Raw genomic sequence first — 22698 nt, forward strand, 5'->3', positions numbered from 1 at the left:
GAACCTCCATTCTGTCCAGTTGTAAATGGTGTGGTTCTGGTAGTGTCTGGCACTGTCAGGTCAGTGAGACTGGAAGTGAGTATTCAATTGGATGTGGAGTGGATAGTGAGTTGGAATGAGAGAATTGAGTGTGGATGGGAGAGGGGAAGGGTTGTCCACAGAGGATGGGGTGAATGGACAGAAATTTTTGAAAGGCATCATAGGTATTCCCACCAAATACAGGGGAGCTGATAGTGGAGTCTTAGGTCCATTTCCACTTTGGCTATGTTACAGCTTAATAGTCCAGTGAAGGGCAGAAGAGAGCCTGATTGGAATACAGTAATAATAATTAAAAAAAAATCTTAAGCTGTATAAGACATTAATGTTTTTGAAGCAATGTACCTACATGTTGATAGCAATACTACTGTGCACATGCTTTGTTTGTCTTTCAAGCTGTGATCACTTCCCCTACTTTCAAGTGACAGGAAATAAAAGATGCTGAACTTATCGCTGATGGATGTCTCATGGTGCTGTAAGCGTGTAATTTAAAAGGCCAAGAGGATTAAGGCAGTTTTGACTTGTGAAGGGTTGGTATGAATGTAGTATTGTTTTGGGTTAGTTGTTTTGGAAGCTGGTTAAAACTCTTAATGGGAGCTGTATTGCTATAGCTACAGTATTGGGAATCCTTCCTTCTACATGTAGTAGGCCAAGAGGTGTACATTTCATTCATAAATACTGGGTTGGATGTGGTGTGAGGTCCTTCATATAAGGTTGTGTTAAAAGCACAGCTTACAGAATGGAACTGTCTCTGTGTGTACTAAATTCTGTGTTAGATCTGTGGAAGCTTGTGGCTGGTTGGCTCTTAATGGCCTGTGGTGATGCTGAAGTATGACCGCTTTCTTCTGTGCTATAGGACTGGAGCTGGGGTCAGTGGATCCCTTGAACTAACGAGAAGAGAGAGGGGGAGCTTCCCAAATGGTTTTTGATCAGTGTTTCTTAAGTGGGAACCATTTCGCCTTTTAATCTGAAATAGCCTCAATTTTTAGCCTTCAGGCATGCTGCTAACTTTCTGTTAGGTATTGCACAAAATTGCTTCTGGAAATACCAGCCTGTTTGCCCTGTTAACTGCTGTTAGTGCAGTGTGATTTGTGTTCATTGGAGCAGATTATGCTCAACATCGTAAACCCTCAGTTTGTTCAGGAAATGGAGGAGCTGCATAGCTTAGCAAAAAGAAAAGGAAATAAATTATGAGTTAAGAGGCTTTAAGAATAGAGATAAAAATAGAATTTCTGAGAAGTGTGGGGTGCTATTGCTTTGCAGAGGCATCTATGTGTTAGCAAAGCTGCAAGCCAGGGGAGATCCCAGCAGCACAGTGCGGTGCAGCCTGACTCAGCGCAGGTAGAACAGGCAGTGTCTGCCTGCACATAATCCAAGAGTATCCCAGGAGGGCTGCCTCCAGAACTGTAATCTAAGAGGTCAAATGCTGTGAAAAGATCTTGCTTATTTCTAACTGAAACAAAAAAATTGTGCCGACAAGCTTGTGTTGTGTTAACTTTGGCTTATCTGCTTTACCGCGTTAGCTAAGATTCGTGGTATGGGTACTTGTTACAGAAAGTTGACTTTGTTTTTAGCTATTGTCTGGGAAAAGTTAATTGTTGGCCTTATCAAGTGTTTTGTGGTTTTTTTTGTGGTGTTTGAAAACTTCCTGATTAATGCTTTCGTTATATCAAGTATAAATAATTAAGGGTGCTTCAGCCTTCAGAAACTTACCATTATTTTAGCTCTGTTAAGAAAATGGCCTGTAATTCAGGATGTATTTAAACTGATAAATTTAGAATGTGTTCTGAGGCGCAAATGCTTGTCAGTATGGACAAGCATTTATTGTATGTATCTGGCCGCTGTTACACTGAAGTTTGTGTTCTTTGCAACTGTCCACTTAAACTTTAAAGAAAAATCTGAATTTCATTTTTGCACTGAGGATATTTTTTTCATAGTAAATTAGCAAATAATCCCACAATGTCTGTGATTTGGTTTGCTGTGTGCTGGCAGTTACTATACTTACATCTGGTGATGTGGATAGGTCATTTTACTTCAATTCTTTAATCTAGGTTAACTCTATGAACTTCTGACACCTAAATACATTATATATTGGAAAAGTGTGGTTCCACCCCCTGCTGTGGGCTGGCTGCCCAGGGCCCTGAGCACCTCCAGGGATGGGAATCAAGCAGTTCTCTGGGCAGCAGTGCCAGGGCCTCGCTGCTCTCTGAGTAAAGAATTTTGTCCTAACAGCTAAATCATCTCTCTTCCTTTTGTTTACGACTGTTCCCCCTTGTCCTATTACTGTCGGACCATGTATAAAGTCAGTCTCCATCTATTTTAGATCGCACAGATCGAGTCTCCATTATTTTTTTTGAAGTGATCTAGGTTTAATACCAAGGGAAGGGAAGGATGACTTTTCTTCCTTTTGGCTCGAGGTAATCACGTTTACCTCCGAATCTAGCTTTTTTCTCCTTAAATGCTTTCTTTAAGAAGAGAATTTATACAATCACTTGTAAATTATGTATGCTTAGTTTACTATCTAAATCATTATGACTTAAAAATGTTTTTAAAAAGAATTATAATACTACTTTTCCTCTCATTTTATTGAGATCATAGCAATTCTTATTAAATGAGAGCAGTGTGCCAACACTGACATCCAAAGGATTGAGTTGTTGAGGTGTTGCTCTGATGGATTTGCTGAGTTATTGATAAAGAACAAAAAGGAATGAAAAAATAGCCAAAAGCATGGAATTTCATAAGCAGTTAACTGGCAACCTTCATGTTACTGTATTTTCTCTGCTGTGTAGGATTTGATACAGAAAAGTAAAATTTAAGGCTAATGACTCAGTAAGTATGTATTCTAAAATACCTTTAAGAATTCATAATTCTAAGAATACTTTCATTACAGGTGGACACTTTTTTGCATGCTACAATTTTGCTAATTATGTATTTCTAAGATAGTCCCTTGTCCATTATGTACTTTGAATTCATATGCTACAAGGTATTTTTGACAGTGGAGACAGGTGAGCATAGTTGTATTTGATGTTACTTTGCAAGAATGTGCTGATTTTAATAAACTGTACATGGGCAGTGTTTAGGGAAGTGTTGTACAAAATGGTGACGTTTTCTAATGATGCAGTCTGAATCCTATGATACAAAACAGTGTTGCGGTGAGGATTCTTGAATACAATACTAAGATGCCCTGGGTGCATAATATAAAACGTTTTTACATGACCAAATACTATTGTCACAAATCTGGCTCAAACCTGCAAGTAATATTCATTGAAAGATAATTATTCTTGGACTGACAGAATATTATCTTAAAAAAAAAATACTATGCTCCATAATATTCTGAAGTGTTGGATAATATCCTTATGAACATCTGTTAGTCATGCATATGTAAATGTGGACATAACTGGAAAAAAATGCTATTTTTGTAGCAAGTCTGTTTGTTTAAAGCTGGATGGAAATAGGTTTTATAGCCTCGTGGTGAACTGCTGTGATACCAGTGTCATGGTTTTACTTTTGTTTTGTGTTGCTGTTTTTTTCTATAAAGGTGAACATTGTTTTTCTTGAATCTTAAATATGACATTTGACTTCAGCTTTTGTTTTCAAATTCAGTTCCTAATTTGTTTACAGAATTGCATCTTTCTGCTGGGGGTTGGGTTTTTTGTGTTGGAAAATGTGGATATAATTTTCTTGTGTGTACACACGCGCGCACACACACGCCCCCCTTCATACATGTATAGACATATATATCGCAGGGTAGGAGGAAATAACTCTATTGACATAATAGTTTTAATGATGAAATTGGGCTATAAATCAGGAAAAAAACCCAACAAATATCTATTAAAAAAAACATGACAGGTCGTAAGGGTGCCATTTTCTAAACGCATGTCATGTGGTGTGTGTGGTAGCTTTTTTTTCTCTCCAAGAAGAGACTTCAGAGGTGTGCCAAATTCTGAGTCTGTTTTGTGCAGGAGGAGAACTTGGGGCTGGTGTCCCAACTTGTCTGCCTGTGATGTAGGATTCTGATAGGGAGGCAAGTGTTGTTAAGACTTAAAAGCATTAGGAAAGCTTTAAGTGGCTGTGTGAGAGAGAGTTCTGTTTTCTTTCTCTGTGCAATATTGAAATCTGATGAATGAAGACTTCAGAAGAGGTGATTCCACCCTAAGATTCTGGTGCATTTTAAAACAAAAAGGGGGTGGGGGGGGGATAGCAAATATTCATTCCTCAAACAGTGAGGAAGAGGAAAAGTGAGAGTTTCCGAAGAGGTCAGAAGCGGAGGACTGTTGTGTGTTTCTCTCAACACAGAGCTAAGCAAAACTGAGATTAAGGTAAATTAAAGAAGTAAACAAAATATTGCCCGTATATGTTGGTGACATCCCCAACTCGCATCAGGATAACATAAAACTCAAGAAATGCGTGTTAATTTTTCAGTGAACTACCATCTATTTTCTTGATACAGAAGAGGCTGGGTATCTGTAGTATTCTTGGATTTACGGGAATCTTGAAGGTAAGGCACTTTCTGGAGGTTTTAAGGAGCATTATCCTTACAAACCATTGAGACAGGAAATCTCAGTGTTCAATGTCACTTCTTTCACAGAAGTCTACTCCCGGTTGTCTATTAGAATGAAGGTGCAGTACATGAGCCATTCCACTTTAATTGTGCTTCTTGTGCGTGTGCATAGCAATTAAAGAATTTTGCCCAGCTGCAAGGGGGTAGCATCCCAGTTCAGCTAAAAGTATTTTATGCAAAGTAAGGTCGTCGATTAAACAAGATTATGCTGCTCTAAAAGATAATTTGCCCTGAGACGCAATGCATTTAAAAGGCAAAATGCTAAGGCAAAACAAATACATTGTCATGCAAAGCATTGCTGAATGCAGTCCTGTCAAACAGATAGTGTTTTCTCCATTTTACATGAACTACACTGGACTAACTCGGTATGCTAAGTGTTATTCTTCTGATCGTGGATGTGTTCATGCTATTATAGTGTATTTGGCAGCCTAATTTTCTGTTGAATTTATTGAAACAAAAAGCCTCTAGATGAAAATGTTGCAGAAGGTCCCATATCAGTGTGCTTAGTTGTCAGAGAATGTATTTATTGTACTGTATGAAAGAAGCCGGGAGGTTTTCTTTGCCATGTTAATTTAGTAACTTTGTGTATCCTTAAGAACTATTGAAACAAATGTGAGTGATAAAAATTTATGCAACATTGGTATACACAAGAGTGGTAGAAATTTCATACAACAAAAAATGAAAGTTGTTTATCGTTTATACAGGAAAATACACAATCAAATGAGTAAATACTCTAACGATTATAAAAGTGTTAGAGTATTTAGCAGTTATCCAGTCTGAGTGACTTTGTAACGTTCTAAAGACATTCTAAATACACTTTGTGAGTGTATAATAACTACACAAAAAAAAGGTTATAAGAGAAATACTTTGCTTGAGGGTGATTATTTTTCTTTAGTTAGCTTTGCATGAAATCACAGGCTAGGATTAATGAGCCATTTTTCATTTCAACTGCCCTATCCAACACCTACTCATTAGTCAGCAGCTGAAAGTGTTAGAAGAATGCTTTACATCTGTCACTGGCAGCATTTCCTACCAAACTTGTTTCCACTCAAGCCTACATAGAACCCCTTAAAACAGAAAATAAGACAATACTGTATTTTAAATTGTGTATTCTAGCCTCTCTATTCAGAGTTTAAATCACTTAAGATGTCTTTTATTATGCTCATATTTACAAAAAGAACATTCTGTCCATTGCACAGATTTTCATTATTATCAGACCTAAACATTTTTACGACACTAAGCTTCTCCTTTCATAATACATTTACTAATTAAATATTGTATTAAATATTTATACGTTTGAATGTATGAGTGTTTGCTGGATAACTATCATGCTTTCAAGATTTTACTCTTAAATGTGATTTTCAGCTTCATTTCATGAAAATGGCTTGTGATCTGTGTAATAAAGCCACATACGGGAGTAATATTGGTATGTGTTGGCTTTTATACAAGGTTTGGTTGAAATAGATTGTCAGTACTTGGAAAAAGAGTCTCTTATCTACCCTGGGAAATATGTTTTTGCACCGAATTATATTTTTAAAAGACAATTCTTCTTAAGGTAAAAAAATGATTTTTTTTTTTTGTTGTACAGACTTCTGAACTTAAAAAATGTTGTAACTTTTTTCCACTTATAAAATGTTCTGAGTATATGGTATTGGCTGAAGAAAAATTTGGTCCCATTGGGTCTGTGCGCTACAGTGACTACGCAAATACAAGGAGATGCAGATAGAGACAAATTTAGTCTCGGTAGATGTTTGTCAATTTCAATTTTAACCATTTTTTCCTGTGTACTAGTAAGTAAATGTTAATGATTTTTCAATGCTGAATGTAGAATACCACCTTTTCTTTATGATTTAGTCTTTGGAATTCTTTAGGGAAGCTAAATGATAGTTCATATCTGTTTTATTTATCCTAGTAATGTTTTTTTCTTATCTTGTTATCAGGATATTTAGTGCTTACTGCCTCTGTTTGATTGAAGAACATTTTTTTGCTTGTCTGTCCTTTGGAATTGAGTTAGAACCTTGTATGAGGGAGTCCAGTATTCTTCCTACTGCTGCAACTTCTTTTCCAGACTGTATAGTACTCTTTTCTGCCCCTAAATCAGTTGTTGTCCTCAAGTAACATTCTGAACTTAGTGTTCAGGGCTGGGAGGAGACCCTTTTCTATTGAATTGTCATTTGTGAGAGTGACAAATTTTGCCCAAAGGGAAAAAAAATTGCTTGGATGCAATTCCCTCTACTCTGTGCTGGTTAGACCTCACCTGGAGTACTGTGTTCTGATGTGGAGCCGTCAGTAAAGGAAAGACATGGACCTTTCAGAGCGCGTCCAGAGGAGGGCCGCAAAAATGATCCAAGGGATGGAACACCTTCCCTATGAGGACAGACTGAGAGAGCTGAGGCTGTTCAGCCCAGAGAAGAGAAGGCTCCTGGGAGACCTGAAAGTGGTGTTTCGGTATCTAAAGGGGGGCTGTAAGAAAGAAGGGGACAGACTCTTTAGCAGGGTCTGTTGTGGTAGGACAAGGGGAAATTATTTCAAAATAAAAGAGGGGGGACTTAGACTGGATATAAGGAAAAAGTTTTTTTTTTTTTTTTACGGTAAGAGTTGTGAGGCACTGGCACAGGTTGCCCAGAGATGTGGTAGAAGCCACATCCCTGGAGACTCCCAAGGTCAGGCTGGATGGGGCTCTGAGCACTTGATGGAGCTGTAAGTGTCCCTGCTCACTGCAGGGGAGTTGAACTAGATTACCCTCAAGGGTCTCTTCCAACTCAAGAGACTCTGTGATTCTATGGAGGAAAAAAAAAAATTACATTGGTCCTACAATAAAACCTAGTCATGTTTATCCCCATCCCTTTTCTGCATGGCTGTCTGGTGAACCAGATAATGGAAATGACCTGACTCATCCCAACTCGTTTCCTTCTGTTCAGAGACCATGGAAGCAGATGGGAATGCAGGAAAATGACTGAAAGCAGTCTGCAACGAGACTGGCTTAGGTCGCTGATGAATAGTGGCTCCAGTAGTCAGTCATGGAGTTATGCCTTTAGTTTCCTTCGAATTCAGCCTAAATAACACTTTACCTGCATCCTCTTCCCCAGTCCAGAAGTTGCAACTCCTCATTTGTTGAGAGGTAACCATTTAAGGTGTATTCTTGGAAATAATGTGAAGTCCTGAACCGAAGCAAAGGCAAGCTTTGTCCAGGTGAATTTGTTGTTTGGGAAGAGAGCTGTTGGTGGTTTGGTTTTGTTTTGTGTGGTTTTTTTGTTGTTGTTTACTTGACAACTCAAATGGAGCATTTGTTTTGAAGGAAATGCCAGATATGCTGAAAGGCTAATGAGAATTCACCAGCTATAGTGCTAGATCCTAAAAGTAACATGTTTAAATATATCCTGAGATCTTGATAGGATTTTCTGTCATTCCTCTTGTCAGGAAGTTTAATGTGAGGAGCAGGGTTCAGAGGAAACCTGTGATAGCTGTGGTTTTGCTATACTGTCAGTGCATATTCACTATTTACTTGTTAACTTCAGCTACTCATTTTTAGAATTAATGTTTTTTTATTCTGTTGCAACAAAATTGACTTCACAAATTTGTTTAAATGACCTCTTCTTCCTCTTATTGATATTCATTAGTACTATTCCATTTGCCCTAATATTCTTCCCCTTCTCATTAGTAAATCAATTCCTAATTCAGTTTTCTTTTGGTGGCAAATCAAATGTCTTAAGGCTGAAGGAAAGAGCAGCTGTACAACCCTCCCTAGCAGGATGTACCTCTTAATCTGTGACTGGCGAGAAGATACTAAATTTAATGAACGAAGCAAAAGCTTTATAAAGACTGAAGATTTCCAACTCCAGTAGTGCTTTGCAGGAAACATGCCATGAGTATACTGAATTCTGGCTGGCTGAGCAAGTTGCATGATAACTTACTAAGTACTTGACCTGAGATGGAAGAGTCCTGCAGAGGACAAAACGTGACCAGAAAATAGGTATTTCACAAGAGAACTTGCTTGAATGTGATCTGGTCCTCTACCAGTACTATAGCCAGCGCTGCGCATTTATCATTTACTCTTTTAGAAGAATTTAGGGGGGATTGACTTAAACCATTACAGAAATTTTGCAAATGAATCACTAGCTATTCAAGCCATGCTTATGAATGAAATAGAAAATAACACTGTAACTGAGGTAACATTCCTTCTTCGCTTTGTTGTTACAGTACAGTGGTTGTGTACCTTCATACCTACTTTAATCTTTGCAGGGAAGTCCTGTCAAACAGAAGCAGGAGTTGACTATTACAGCAAAGATGCAAGTAGAGAGGAGGAAGGACAGCAGCTGCCTTTCAAAGATGAGGTTACCAGATAAACTGGAATTTTAAACGTAGTTTTTCCTTCATCGTACTGAGACTTATCACTATAGAACAGTCTAATTTCACTTTAGATAGGCAAATACTGTTTCATTTCCATATAAAATTCTCCATATGAAAATATTGCAGAAACACTGAGCTGTTCTTTCCTCCTTCATCTGTCAAGATCTTGCAGAGCACTTTCTGGTTGGGTTCAGTCTCGGTTTTGGTTTTAAATCTAGTCTTGTATCAAGTCTCTCTCTGTGGTGGCCTTTGTTTTAGAAGACTAAAGTTTCAAATCTAAGGTATACTCGAGGAATATACGAATATAAAAACTGACATTTCTGAGGCTATACCTACTATGTTTTTGTCTAGACTGGAAGAATGTATGATCTGAATCTCTGCAATCTTAGAGAAGAGGCTTAAAAATGGATCAGAAGTTTGTGTATTCCACAAATGGTGCTTAAAAGCAAGAAAAACTATACTTATATCACTCATTATGTTTGGCCATTTTTAATTTGGAGAAAAAGTTTGCAGACTTAGTTTGCTTCACTGTTTTTATTGTGAAAGGATTTTGTTTAGTATTTAACTTAATCTTCCTTGATGTAGGAGGAATTCACTGTCTGTAGTGAATGGAGGAAAACTAATTCCCTCCAACTTCATAATTACTTTCTAAAGCACTTGGATACTGTCTAGTTATTTTTACTCCCCTACTCCCCCTGCAAAAAACCTCCATACAACAGCCACCCACTCCCACTCACCCTCCTATTAAAAAAAAAAAACAAAACACATCACAAAAAACACCCACTTCATATTTTTAGTAGGTAATGTTTCTAGACTGTTTTCGTTTAGGCTTTCACATTGGTTTTGCATCTTTCTTGAACATCCCTGAGGTACTCCTTTAAATCAGACCCAGCCAGCAGTAAATCCAATTGATTCCTTCATGTATCACATGAGTAAATATTCCTCTCTTACCTATCCCAGTTAGTCTTTTCCCTTTATCCAATTCAATAATATTCAGTGTAGCTCTAACTTATATTTAACAGTGTATTATTGTAGCTCACCACAGTTTTTCCAGCCAGCTGTACATATGCCTGATGATTTTTCTTAAAATTCTTAAGCAAATTATAAAACTGAAAAGCATCTTTTCTTTTGGATGTACTCCTCTATCATAAGATAGGAACATGTAGATCAAATAATTTGAATACCAAAAGGTGACATGCTGGTGCAAATAGTGTTTGGGGAACAGCACAGATTAGGAGATAGTACAAATGCATTGTCTATGTCTCTGAACATAGCTCCCAGCTGTATGGTATCCAGGAGACAAAATGGGCCTTCAAGTAACTCTATAAAAACACATCTTCAGATCTCCTGTGAATAAGAGAAGGTTGCTTACAGTCTTGTTACAAATACCCGAAGTAATTTAAGTAAAAGGTTTAAAAATGATGCTACTTTTTTTGTATTTCTGGCTTTGTGCAGCAAAATTTCCTGTGACTATATCCTGGTTCTTAGTGCTGTGACACTTCTATTCTATTGAACTTGCCATGTCCAAGTTTAACCAGCAAGTTAAGCTTAAGTGTAGGTTTGTTTCTGTGCAAGAAACGCTCAAATGAGCTTGGAGTGCATGTTCTTCAGTTCCCATATGCCATGTATATGGCCTTGTCCATGACAAACCCATGCCAGCAGCTATCCTTAAAGCACTTAATGGGAGCATGCAGAGGGCTGTTTACAAACCTCTGCCAAAAACAAGACATCCATCTCACTGGCAGCTGCTCTTTCTATGGCTTTTGAAATGTAAAGATGTAGAAGTCAGTGCTCTCAGTGTTGAGTTGGCCTCCTGTGTGGCAATTCTTGGCAGCCTTATTGAAAGAAAGATTGAACTTCTTCGGTTTTTTATTACTATACGGCAGGCAACGAACGCATGCGCTGCTTTAACAGGCATTAGTGAACGTGAGCAGCGGGCCATAGCCGGGCTGAGACGCCGGTCCCCGCGCAGCCCTTGTCCCAGGCCCGCCGGCCTTGCTGCCTGAGCCCGGCCGCTGGGGGGCGCGCCGCCTGCCTCCCGGCCGCCTCCCATTCGCGGCTCGCCCGGTGTCATTTTAAGTTGCGGCCCTCAGCCAATGGGGCTCCTCCAGCCCGCTGACATCACCCAGCAGCCAGTTCCCTCCAGCTGCAGAGCGCTTCAGTTTCTGTCTTTTTTTAAACTAAAATGGAGGCCGGTTTCTTGCCTTAAGGAATACGCTGCCTTGCCCGGCGGAGCCTAGATGTTGACATGTAACAGAGCCGGCAGCAGGATGGTGGTTGACGCAGCCAATTCCAACGGGCCCTTCCAGCCCGTGGCCCTTTTGCACATCAGAGGTGAGTCGCAGCGGATCGCGACCCCCCGGCTGGCTCCGGGGCGGTGCGGCTCCTGCGGGAGCCCTTTGTGGCCGGGCACCCGGCACCGAGCTCCGCTCGGAGGCTGGGCATGCACACAGGCATCGCACGCACTGCTAAAAGCAGGTTTTGCTGCTTTCTGCTGCAACTCTCCCATCCCCCTTTCAGCAAGCGCTGATGTCAAAGGATGTGAAGTCACTACCCTAGAAAGGTAGCGGGGGGGGGGGGGGGGAGGGAAGAGCCAAGTTATCCATATACAGTTCCTATAGAATAGGGACAAACGGTGGGTGTGCTTCAGGGCTTCTGTGTGTGTATTGCTTGGTTGGAATGTCTTTCAAATGCACTGCAGCGTGTGGAAGAATTGGTCTTGTTAGGGGGCAGGGGGAGAGATGTGACATATTAGGAAAATTTCCTTTATGCATTCAGAAGGCATTTCCTAGAAGAGACGCAGCTCAGCCCTAGCAAGCGGGCACTTATGTGCCCGTTGGCTTGCGTGGTGCTGAATGTTAAATCGCTTCACGGGATATGTCCTCCTGGATTTATAAGATTACTGCATTGCAAATGTACATTTTATGTAGTTCCTAGGGAAAGTGTATTTTGGTAGGATGCTTCTGCATAATACTACTGTCTCTTCTCTATTTTTGCAGATGGTGAAATTTTGTACTGCTATGATGCTATGATTTCTTTCTATTTTTTAAGTGGCTATAAACAAGCTGCTTAACCAATCAAAGCATTTATTTTTTAGCATCTTCCTCAAGTTGGTTTTGTTTTAGAACTTTTTGTTAAAAAAGAACGTCTGTTAGATGAGATCAGCACACCTTGAACAATGGCACTTATCTGCGAGAAACACATTTGATTCTGCTTATGATTACCTTTTGCTTCTCAGCTTACTCAGACATAGGCTAGCTGTTGATACTGAAAATAATTATTTTTTTGAGTATTCCATATGCTGAAAATGTTTTGCTTTGCAAGTTTAATTTTTAAACAAACAATGTTCAGATGCCTGCCCCTCTAAGCAGTAGTAGTTGTCATCATACATGGAAAAATCATGATTTCTCTTTACCTGTAAAAGAGCCTTGTCCTCTGTCTGAAGCGAGACTGAATGTATTCTAGAATACTCTAATTTTGGTCTGTGAGTGGGGGGAAATGTGGTAAAATTCCTTTGAGTTAGAATAAGGGCTTTGCTTGTTGTCAAGGGAATATAACTGTGACTGCCTGAACTGTAGCCAGGCCTACGCTTTTCCTTCTGCACAAATCACCTTATTTTAATGATAACATGTTGCCTTTTGGAAGGGTAGAAGTCCCATCTTTTAAAGGTGCAAGTCTGTTTCAGAAATAAACAAAAGGTTTGAAGCAGAACTATGAAATATTATAATGCTGAGCCTTAACAATCCTTTGTCTTGGTATGATAAAATGTTCACATTGGTGAATCTATTATCCCTCTTGTTGCTTGGATCAAATACGTAATTGTGGAAATGTATTTTAATAAGCTTCTGAAACTTACTAAATGCAACATTTTTTTGTATGCATGATAACACATTAGTAAGGTTGAGGTTAAGGATTGTGTTATGTTTGTGGCTTTTTGTTGGTTTTGTTTTATTAGTGAGTGAAGAGTCAACTTTCTTGTAAGCAATTAAGAAAGTACTATGAGATAATTTTGCGTTTTTCAGATGGCAGGAAATTAGATGAGTGTCTGGTATTATAGCCCAGAGGAATTTCTTTGGAGATCATGGGCAGCAGGGAGGGGAATACATCTCTTCTGTGCGTGCACACAGAAGTTGCTTCATTCTTTTGTGTACCTCATGTTGCTAGCTGCTCTGATGTATCCAATACTGATTTGCCTCCCAAATGAAGCCTAACAGGACAGTATTATATATAGTTAATTATTAAATGAACTGGTAACTCTGAAGCCTAATGACAAAGATTTACTGTTTGCCCCAATCCATGCTGCTCTTACATGTCCTTTTCATCACCTATTGCAGTATGGAATTGACTTCCTAGTAGAATTACTTCCCTTTGCAGTATAAGGTTCAGGCCTAGTCCTTCACTCCGGAGCTTTCATTAAGCTCAGGCCCTTGGCCTTGTCATTGCCTCATCCAGGTTGCAGCTTTATCTTTGGCTGTGTACCTCATCTCTGGATCATGATATGTTGACTACCTGGCTTGAAGTCACTGTGGACCTGTTCAGCAAGCACAGAACTGTTGGCTGACCCTGATTGCTGTCACTAGATCTGTTCTTTCCTGGTTTGGTACTGTGAGGCTCTGCCCTTTGTCACAGTTAGACTGCTGGCAGCTGCTGAAGACCAATGTGGAAATCAGGCCTGCAGTATATGACTTTGGACCTGTTGTGGAAAACACCAGACACCAGGAGAGTACAGCCTCTGAGTGAACGCACGTGGCCTACAGCCCTTGCTGTCTTATTTGCTTATGCTGAAAGCACTGGCTCAGGAAGGGTGTTTGGCCCACTGGGGTGGTAAACCCTTTGGTCATTCCACCTGCAGCAGGCTTTCCAGGAGATCCCAGTTGCTGTATTGATCATTCTAGAGTACAGAGATAGCACATGATGGTCAGCTGAACTGCTCGTTGTTGGTGATCACGATGAGCTGCAAGCTTACCTCATCTTGGAACAAACTAAAGCTTCTAAGAAAACCATCATTTCATGTTGAGCAGCCATCATGGATCTGGAATAACTGCTGTGTTTCATGATCCTGGGTAGAGACTTGTGTGCATTGAGAAGCAAGTAAAGATGGAGTAGGCAAATCAACTGGTGGTCGGATGTCTTAGTGTGTTTTGACAGGTAACCAGCTATGGAGATGACATAAGGACAGCCAAGAAGATGCAAGAGGAGAGCAAAGCAGGATGGTGTTTTCAGGATGCTGCTTTCTCCTCATGGAGCCCTTCTGGCAGCTGAACCCCTAGAGTGATGGGAGTGCACTCAGAGCCTTGTTCGAAGTAATTGAGATGAGGCCTGGGGCAAGGAATTGGGCTTTCATCTCAGTACTTTAAGCAGCTGTAAAAGCAGTGTGGATTAGGGTGAACAGTTAACATTTGTCACTAGACTTCAGAGTTACCAGTTCATATTTACTGTTGAGCAGTCTTGCTGAAAAGCTGTAGTTGTAGCACAGATTGCACTTAGTAAATAAACGATCTTGGTTCTTTGTGTAGGCAGATCATAAATGTTTATTCATTTGAGAGGGGCATATATTTTTCATTAGGAATACTGTTGACTGCTGTAAGAAAAATAATATTGTTTTATCAGTATCACTGCTTTTATGAACTCAAGATGTGGGCAGATATTTGAACAAAATATTGGTGAAACTCTGCTTTGATCCGTACTGGCAGAATTATTAGCGGAGTGTAGCAGTTGCTTTAGTGGCCTAGTTGCTGACTGCTGCAGTTGGTAATGTTGTCTGTTCATGCTTTTTCAAAATGATTTTCAAGATATTTTGCAAGACATGATGAAAGCTGTGTGGGAAGGAGGATGAGAACGCCTTGATCCTGCCAGCTCGCACTGAGGCTTCCTGTAGGCCATCACTTGTTTCAGATATCCTGTCATCTATTGGCCTCTGCCTTCCAGAGGAGCAAAATACTTTGAATTTTTGATGGCCTCCAATTTATTTAACTTCATTCAGATTTTGTGAAAAGTGCAGTAATTAACTTTGCCTGTTCTTTACTTGCACTCCTTGTAATCTGAAACAAGGGATAATGGAAGGTGGTTTTATTCCACCTTCATGTAATGCTCTTATACAATGTATAACCAAAAAAATAGGTGGTAACATTCTTTTGATGTAAATATCTGAGAATTTGGATGGGAGTTTGCATTATTGTAAAATCCCAACGAAAACTGCTGGTTCTGTTTGGTATTAACAGAGTGTGGAGCACCTGTTTGTTGTGCTTTCTCAAAGCTTGGACCACCTTAGGGCAACCAAGTGCACTCTAGTTATTGAAAGGTGCGTTTCTACTTTGCGTTTTAGTATTTCAATATGAAAGATCAAGTTCCTTTGACGATGAGTGGAAACAACTTCTAAGTGAGCTACATAATGCATTTGAACCTGTGATATGCTCAGTGCTTTCATTTAAACAATCAAAAAAAGAAATCGTGTTTCTTTTTCCTGAAAAATAATTGGCCTGTAGATATTTCTGTCTAACAATACTTCCTGAAATATCATGAGGGCTTTTACTTCTCAGGATTTGTTTCTGAGCCTAAAAAAAAAATCAATTTAGTAATTGAATTAAATGGACGTAGAGGCCAAAGCTCACACTTCAGCAGTAATGCAGGGTAAATTCAGCATGAAGAGGAGCAGCCATTAATCTCACAATGTAAAAAAGGAGGCTGAGTGAACTGGGTTTGCTGCCTGAGGAAGGAAGGGCTGAGTGGTGATCTTTTCTTCAGCTGACAGGAGGGGAGGGTATGGAGAAACAGAGCCAGGCACTTCTCAGGGATGCACTGTGCTTGAAGAGAGGTGACCAGTGCAAGTTGCAACGCAAGAGATTGCAATTGAATACAAAGAGAAAAATCTTTCACAGTGAAAGCATTTAAACTTGAGAACTCGACTGCAGAAGGGACTGTGAAATCTCTACTTTAGACTAGGCAACATGAGCAGTTCAGTCAGTGTTTTGCTGTGCTTTGAGTGGGAATTAGATGAATGGGAATGAAGTGGCTACTTCTGATGAAAATTACGTGATGACACTAATTCTTTGTTGCAAGAAGGACAAAAAATGACTGGCCTTACTGTCACTTTAAAATTGTTTTTTAATATGTACTTTGTCAAATTCAAAGAGCAATATTTCTGGTTGTTTTTTCCCTTTAGTTACTGAAGCAGACTCCTTAATGTGTTTGATGCCAATGTACTTATCAGTACTTTCACATCTGTAGTAACTCTGAGTTTTGTGGGCTGCTTTCATGAAAACTATTAAGATGTTTTATGATTCTCACTGTTTTTGCAAAGTGCTAAAGATAGGATAACTGGAACTACTTGTACAATTAAAAATAGCACACAAAACCACTGTTTTGTTTGTTTCTTAATGCTCTGTTAGCTGCTCAGCGGTAGTCTAAAAGCTATGTGACAGGTATGTGTTTTTAGAGAGTATGGATAACTAAAATATCTTTTGAGTAAGCTAGAACTGTTCATAAACGTGCACAGTCAGCTTTAACTGTTTGAGTATGTATATTTAAATATTAATTTTCTTTAATCCTTCAACATATTTAAACTTATTACACATTTAGGGTACAGTGAGTCTTTATTGTCAGAGTAAAATCTTCTTGGGAAGAAAGGTGCATAGAGTAGTAGACCTCTTAATCGTTTTTGACAGAGAGGCTTCCATCACACAAATGAACCATTGTAATTGTTTTAGTGAATTTAAAATATACATTGACAACTACTTCTGAAACTGCAGGTATGTTTTTAGTTAGTGAGAATATTCAAAGGCCTTTTGCACAGGAATCTTTCTTTCCTCACCTGCTAAGCCAGTTAATGGGACTTCCCATGGACAGCACGCATTTTCTGTCCTTTTCATGGGTCATAAATGTTTTCAGGTTTGGATCTCAGCTGAGGGAACCAGCTACAGTTGGATAATCTCAAGGTTTGAGCATGGGCTACTTGTTTGGGCTGATGGCCATTCCTTCTCACTGAGCCACCCAGACTCTGGTGTTGAGCCTCACTCCTGGAGGTTACAGTCATCCTTCTCGCTAGAAGTTTCCTGTGTCCTCATAGCGTGTTTTTGGCCAGTTCTGCTCTCTAGCATCGTGTAACCAGCGGCACACTGAAACACACCTACCATTTGTTTCAGAAAGTGTTTATTTGAAAGAGGGAGCAAGCAGTAGTTCTGTTCTTAACAAACATAGGTCTCATATCTATAAGATATTGAAATGCATACAATGAGTTTCATCATTTAGTATTAGGTAACTATCAAAGGACTGATATTTCATATAAATGACAGTGTTTTGCCTCTTGCAATGGTTTTAGGAAGACATCCAGACATAGCCATAGTGCATAGCAGACATAGACTGATGTGGTGGTTTTTCAAACTGCTGTTTTCTGAAGGAACTCATGGGAAACATTTTTGATACTTGACCAAGAGCAGATCTTAAGGAGGTTCGTTATTTATCATTCCTGCTGGGTTTAGCATGGTGACATGCTTATTAACTCTTCACTTTGCCTCTGTGGATATATTTTATCTTGTTGCTGCTCTTTGTCTGTCTCTTCTGTATTTCTGTCACTCCTGCTGCACTTATTTTCTTTTCTAGTCTTTGACTAAATCTTCACGTATGAAGTGTGTATGTATAAGTTTAAGCTGCTGGAAACAGTGAGAATGTTTAAATGTTCAAGCTGCATATAAAGCCTCTCAGGGTACAACTGTATATAAAAAAAAAAAGTCTTTGGAGAGGACTTTCTGTTGTACAAAAAAATTCCATCAAATGGAAGGAAGAGTCATCTGAAATTTTTGTTGCATTTATTGAGTCATGGTGTAATTTGTACTCCCTTCAAAGGAAGCATAATTATATCAGTGTAAGTGCATACTGTCCTCATTTTTTTAATTCAGGCATCAAAATTTGTCTGTTTGGTGATTTTCCCTTTAAGATGAAAATTCAGTGTGATCATTTCTGAAAAAAATGCTTGTCCCTATTTCTGTTCAAAGCTTTTAATAATGAATTTTAACTTCTGGTGAGTCAGCTAAGTTCCTGTAAATACTGCAAGTTACTGAAGCAGTATTTGAAGCCATGTGGATCTAGTGGGCACCAGCAATATTTCACATACAGGAGTACTTAAACCTGTACAGACGAGATGTTCCTCTCGTGGCAGTGACTTTTGCATTTGAACCTTCATGCCTGACCTACACAACCTATACCAGTGCAAGTATAGTGTTGTCTGTGCTTGGTGTCTGCCCACGTGCTGGTGTTAAAGGCCACACAGCTGAGTTAAACAATGTTCTGAATGTGTGGTGTTTCAAAGCCACATCTGCCTCTGTGCATACAGCTTGTGCGACACCATTTCTGCTGTTTGCCAATTAAGTTTTCTTTTTTTTAAATGCAGTTAAAATTAGGGGTGGGGGCTGACTCCGAACCGTTATAAGTAGAGGTGGAAGTGACAGTTTTGTCAGGCTTCAGTGCTTCAGTTTTCATAATTGCTCTTGTTACTGATAGGTGTCTGAATTTTATAAAGTAAATATTTTCTTTGTAAGTTAAAGATGAATGATGAAACCTAAAAGGTCTAACTCGCTAAAAAAACTACTCATTTTTTACTTTGTTTAGTTGACTGTAGCAGTCTACTTGGAAATGCTTTCTATTTTGAATAGTTTTATGGGAATTCTTTAACTGTATTTTTAAATTCAAGCCAACAGATGTGCATTTTCACGCAGTTTTTAGAACCAAATTCTTTTATTGCTTTTCTATTTAAAGTGAAAGCATGTAAATGTCAGTGCTGTTCCAAAAGTTTCTATGTTTTGGAATGAAAATTGATGAGATGATCAGAGCTTGAACTTCCATAAACAGATTAAGGAAAGTGTGTTATCTGCTCTTTGAGTGTAATAGGTTTTCTCTCAAAGATGTACTCCAAAGGAACTGTAATTAGCCTTTAGACAAGAATGTTCCTTCCAACCTCTTCCCAGATGATTTTCTTCTATTAACATGCAGTCTTATACAGAAAGTATCTTAAATTCCAAAATGTGATGCACAGGGTGTTTTTTTGTTTTGTTGGGTTTTCTTTGGGGGGGGGAGGGGGGAATGAGTGTTAAGGACTGTTATTTATGTGCATGATATAAAAATTTTGGTTTTGTTCTTGTCCCAGTAGGAAATTAAGGTCTTGCTGACCTTTCAGTCAGAGTAAACATGAGACTGAAGGCATCTTTTTGGAATAAATATGTTTGTCAGTGTATGTGAGGAAATGATGATGTTTTGTGTAGTAGTGATTGTTTTGAATTTAGTTAAATGGAAAATTCTTCAGCACCCATTTGTAACAAAATGTGCAGATGTATTATGTCTTTAATATCTGTCTTAACACATGGTAATGCTGAAACCATGTATTTCATTTTGAAATGGACATAATTGGCTTTCTCTTGCATGAGTCAAAACTTCCTTTGCTAAAACATGAATTTTAGTTCCCAGCAGAGATCTGCTAGTGATTGATGTTAGTATTTGAAGTAATTGTCGTTGGCTGTTGACATGGCAAGGAGTGGCTGCTAAGCAAGTTACTGACCTAGTTAGTCCTGAGGTTACTTTCCAAAACAGTGCTGCTGTCACACTTGACTGTTTCTTTTACCTGAGCTGCATCACACCAGGTTCCTAAATTTCACAGGCGTATGGAGCTACAGAAGTGTTCCTTATACCAATAGCAAAAAAACCGTTCTGAATTGAATTGTAGGATTTTTCAGGGGTACGCTCAGTGGGACTTAGTGTCTGTTGAAAGGTTGTTTAGAACCTCTGTTTGCATGCAGGTTCAGTTACCTTCACTGTTATAGCCCTTCCTATGGATAGACTTTTCAAAAAGACTTCAAAAAGATGCCACATCCTATTTCTAATTTTGAAAATAATGGAGAATTTGGAAAACTCATTTAGACTTTTTACCAAGAAAGTTATGGGCGTGTTTGTTTAATTTCAAAATAAATGTCAGCTTAAGACAAACTGGCAGATAGATGCAGCTGTGTTTATATTGCAACTTACTAAACTTCTTGCATGAAGTTACATTGCTTTAGAATGTAGAACACTTCAGTTTGGCCATATAGAAAAACAAACCATGGTCATGCTTTCTTATCTATTATGTTATCTCTTTCTAAGCCAACATGTGACCCAGCATTCTTCAATGAAATCTTTTTTTTATCTGTTAGTATTCATTCTGAATCCCATCATTAAATTTATATATTTTATCATTCAGAAGTGCCTAATAGAAAACAAGCAGTAATCCAGGGTTTAGCAAGTGGAACAGTGAGAAGAACCAGGCTGGTAGGCTGCTTAGGAAGTAGCCTAGATATTTTATATTTTGGTGGTTGGTTGTACATTGTATTATATTAATGTAACTTAAATCTGGTTTCACCAAGTGTCCTTGGCAGTAGCTTTTCATTTTCTCAGAGAGAGTTCTTATATATAAAACTATCTTTAATAAAATCAAATGCAATTGACGATGTTTCATAGTAAGTTTGTTTCCACAAAAATTCAGGCTATTACAGTACGGAAGGTGGACATAAGGTTAGTTGCATCTGTGAAGCACACATAAGAGCAAGGAAACAGGATTTTCCCTTACCTTACTGTTAAGTGCTTTGTGTTTAAAACGGGTGTTACTGTCATACTAACTGTGTGCCCAAAAGCTCTGAGAGCTCTTTATCTCTTTGGTTTCCCTCTTCCCTTGTTAAGACAAGGACTTTTTTTTCTTTTTCCCTTCCACTGTCTATTTGATTTTACTCGCTGTCATTTTTCTCCCTAATTTTCAGGTGGGATTTTTATTTCATTAGCGCAAGCCCATTTCTGCTTGTTACACTTGTCATTTCCTGTATAAGCATTCCTATTTTTTCTCTTTATGGTACATTGCCTTTCAAGTATTTATGCACTTGTGATTTCTACTCTATAATTTTTAATATGTTTTAATCTAGGCTAAAAATGCTTATTTCAGTTAGATTTTAAGTACACATGTGTTCTCAAGGTCCTTTTTTTTGTTTTTAATTTCATGTGATTTCAAAGAGAGTTGATTTGAGACAGCGTTCTTCTTAGAGCAGGACTTTAGAGGCGGGGTGATTTTGTTCCACTTCTGAAAAATCATTGCATAACAAGGTGCAGAGCTTACTTGCTGTTTATCCAGTTTTCTCATCGATAGCTGTTGTGTGCATCTGTAAAAGGTGTTGGAAGTCATTTCAGAGCCTGAGATGGTTTAATATTTAAGATTGTGCCAGACAGCATAGGATGATAGCAAACTTTTTCTACTGAATTACTAGTTAAAGTCCTTATCTTCCATTTAAGATCTATGACAGTGAAATGTCATGTAAAGTTTCTCTGTCATCAAAACCACAGTTCAGTCTTGTTATTGCTGCCACCAGCAACAGCCTTCAGCTCTTGACTCCACAAAGACTGCAGCTTTCACAATGGATTAGTGCTGTGAAGCACCTGTTCTGAGCTTCACTGACAACACTTGTGCTTCTCAGGACCATGGTTTCATGATTGTTTTTTTTTTTTTGCCGTTATTAGTCTGATAGCTTGTTTAATTCTAACAGTCTTTAGTATATTTTTTATCCACTAAGTGGAAGACTATATTATTTCAAAAAAGGAAAATCTCACAATCCAGTGAGAAGCCTTTCTTTTGAATAAATTTCTTTATTTAGAAATGCAAAACTTAAAATACTGTTTACTTAATGACTTCCAGCATCTTACTCCTCCTGCCTACTCCTTCCAGTGTCTGTTCCATGAGATTAAGACTGGTTTCAGTCAGAAGGTGTCATAGGTAGAATCACTTTTTGTGTTTAGTGGACTGTGTTTGATCCAGACTGCAGATCAGTATAGAAGCAAAGCCAGTGCTATTGCTTCACTGGAAAAATAAAGCTGGATTTATCTACTAGCCAGGATTTTAACTGAAAACTAAAATAAAAAAAAGTTTAACATCCAGAAATTTGAAATACTTGAAAATGAAATGCATCTTGCTTTTGAATTGTAGATAGAAAATGTGCCACATGTACGTTATTTCAGGCATTGCTTTTTAACTTTACATATAGGAAAATTTTGGGTGCTAGTCTTGTTCAAGTGCATTACAGCATGTGGAACAGCAGTAGTTAGGAGCAGTGCAGTTCCGAAGACAGGGAAACCAGTTACAGATTTCTGTTGCCTGGAGAACAGCCAAAAGGTATTGATGGCAGCAGCTCAGTTCTTGAAGGGAGAGAGGAGTGGAAATAGCCTCTATACAGCTGCTTCTCATTTCTCTCCTGGAATGCTCCTGAGAACTGTGATGCTGCATAAAGGCAGCTGACCCGCAGCAGGTCATGCTTGCAAAGTTTCAGGCTGCTGTACAAGCATCAGTTCAGATGGAGTGCATCCATCTGTCAGCCTCAGCTCACTTTCTGGTTGGCCTGGAACAAAACAACTGTATTAGCTATTCAAACTATCAAAGTGTTTTATTGTCTGCCTTGCAGAAGCTGTGAGCACCTGTAATTTTAATTATTGATCAGGAGTTGCTGGAGAAGATGGACTTTGTTGTTCTAGGTCACGCTGAATGTTCATCCAACCTTCAGTGTCCTGTTTCTGACAGAAAATGTGTTCTTGAAAAAGAAAAAAAGAAGTCAAACTTCTCAGTAGGAATGTACACAAGTATAATATATGATAATTGGAGTAGGACCTCAAGCTTGACAGAAGGAGTTGTAATAAGACTCAGCTGCAGTTCTTTTATGACACCGATTCACTTGATGTACCTTTTGTGTTTAGAAGCG

At 38.8% G+C, this 22698-nt stretch overlaps 1 protein-coding gene across 2 annotated transcripts in view; it reads left to right on the top strand.

Annotated features, from left to right (window-relative positions):
• The window catches only part of PPP2R5C (protein phosphatase 2 regulatory subunit B'gamma), a 76585-nt gene that overhangs the window by 16239 nt on the left and 37648 nt on the right, over positions 1-22698 (top strand). Inside the window, exon 1 of one of the 2 annotated variants that reach the window (XM_021403496.1) lies at positions 11061-11281. The exons of the other annotated variant lie outside the window; for it this stretch is intronic. Within the exon in view, the coding sequence (XP_021259171.1) occupies positions 11188-11281 (94 nt within the window). The 5' untranslated portion in view covers positions 11061-11187. Of the gene's footprint in view, positions 1-11060; positions 11282-22698 lie in introns of those variants that run through there. 2 annotated transcript variants of the gene reach the window in all.

This window comes from Numida meleagris, chromosome 6 (assembly GCF_002078875.1).
Source record: "Numida meleagris isolate 19003 breed g44 Domestic line chromosome 6, NumMel1.0, whole genome shotgun sequence".
NCBI lineage: Eukaryota > Metazoa > Chordata > Aves > Galliformes > Numididae > Numida > Numida meleagris.